The 810-nt window shown below is 44.4% G+C and overlaps 2 protein-coding genes across 2 annotated transcripts in view; both read left to right on the top strand.

Annotated features, from left to right (window-relative positions):
* Nucleotides 1–514, top strand: part of LOC119591153 (chorion class A protein L11-like) — an 8,085-nt gene extending 7,571 nt beyond the window's left edge. Inside the window, exon 4 of the mRNA XM_037939864.1 lies at nt 332–514. Coding sequence (XP_037795792.1) covers nt 332–514 — 183 coding nt within the window. The remainder of the gene's footprint in view (nt 1–331) is intronic.
* A 21-nt stretch (nt 515–535) lies between these two features.
* LOC119591152 (glycine-rich protein DOT1-like) overlaps nt 536–810 on the top strand; it is a 15,777-nt gene continuing 15,502 nt past the window's right edge. The window contains exon 1 of the mRNA XM_037939863.1: nt 536–578. Coding sequence (XP_037795791.1) covers nt 536–578 — 43 coding nt within the window. The remainder of the gene's footprint in view (nt 579–810) is intronic.

Genomic DNA, 810 nt, shown 5'->3' with positions numbered 1-810 from the left:
CACTGATACAACTGCTACCAAATATCAACAAATTCGAACTCCTATACCTATAACTATTGTTATTGCCAGGATAATTTAGTTCCTTTTTTGCATCTTCATCTCATTTTCAAACCCACGTAAAGGGAAATCACATCGTATAATTGCTACACCTATGGGAACTCATGTACTTTATATTATTAATCTAAAGGCAAGTATAGACCAAATGAAATTGATTCTACGCGATGGGCGTATTCCAGTACCATAGTTCAACCCTTTATTTAAATTGATATAACTCGAGCTCGTTGTCCCTTGTATTTTTTCCCCGGTAAGCTATTGTATTTATTTCGTTTAGAAATACCACTGTCGTAAATTCTGTTGGTGGCGCCATGGTGGCATATTTAACGGCGGGAGCCTTTGGGGCGGGTTACGGTGGCGGCTTACGGAGGCAGCTGAGGTAGGTGTTTGGGTTTTGGCGGCGGTCGCGGAGGCTATGGTGGGGGCTAGAGGCGGGTTTTGGTGGCGCTACGAGGCGTAATATGGGGGCTACGGGGGCGATATGGAAGGCTATGGAGGCGGTCATGGTGGCGGGCTAGGAGGCGGTGTGGGGGCTATGGTGGTGTTTTTGGCGGCGGTCGCGAGGGGGGCTACGGCGGTGGCTACGGATACGGGAAAAAATTCGACGTAATACTCACCTTGTTAAACACTGCGTCTTATATTCTCATTTAACATCATTAAAGAAAAAATCACAGGTATGACATAAATTCCAGCAAATTTAATCCTCTTATGATTATAAATGTCTATTTTGTTCTGCGATTTTTTCACAATAGCGAG

This window comes from Penaeus monodon, chromosome 28, assembly GCF_015228065.2.
Source record: "Penaeus monodon isolate SGIC_2016 chromosome 28, NSTDA_Pmon_1, whole genome shotgun sequence".
In the NCBI taxonomy this organism is placed as follows: Eukaryota; Metazoa; Arthropoda; class Malacostraca; order Decapoda; family Penaeidae; genus Penaeus; species Penaeus monodon.
Note: the sequence above shows the minus strand (reverse complement) of the source record. Positions and strands in the feature narration are given on the sequence as shown.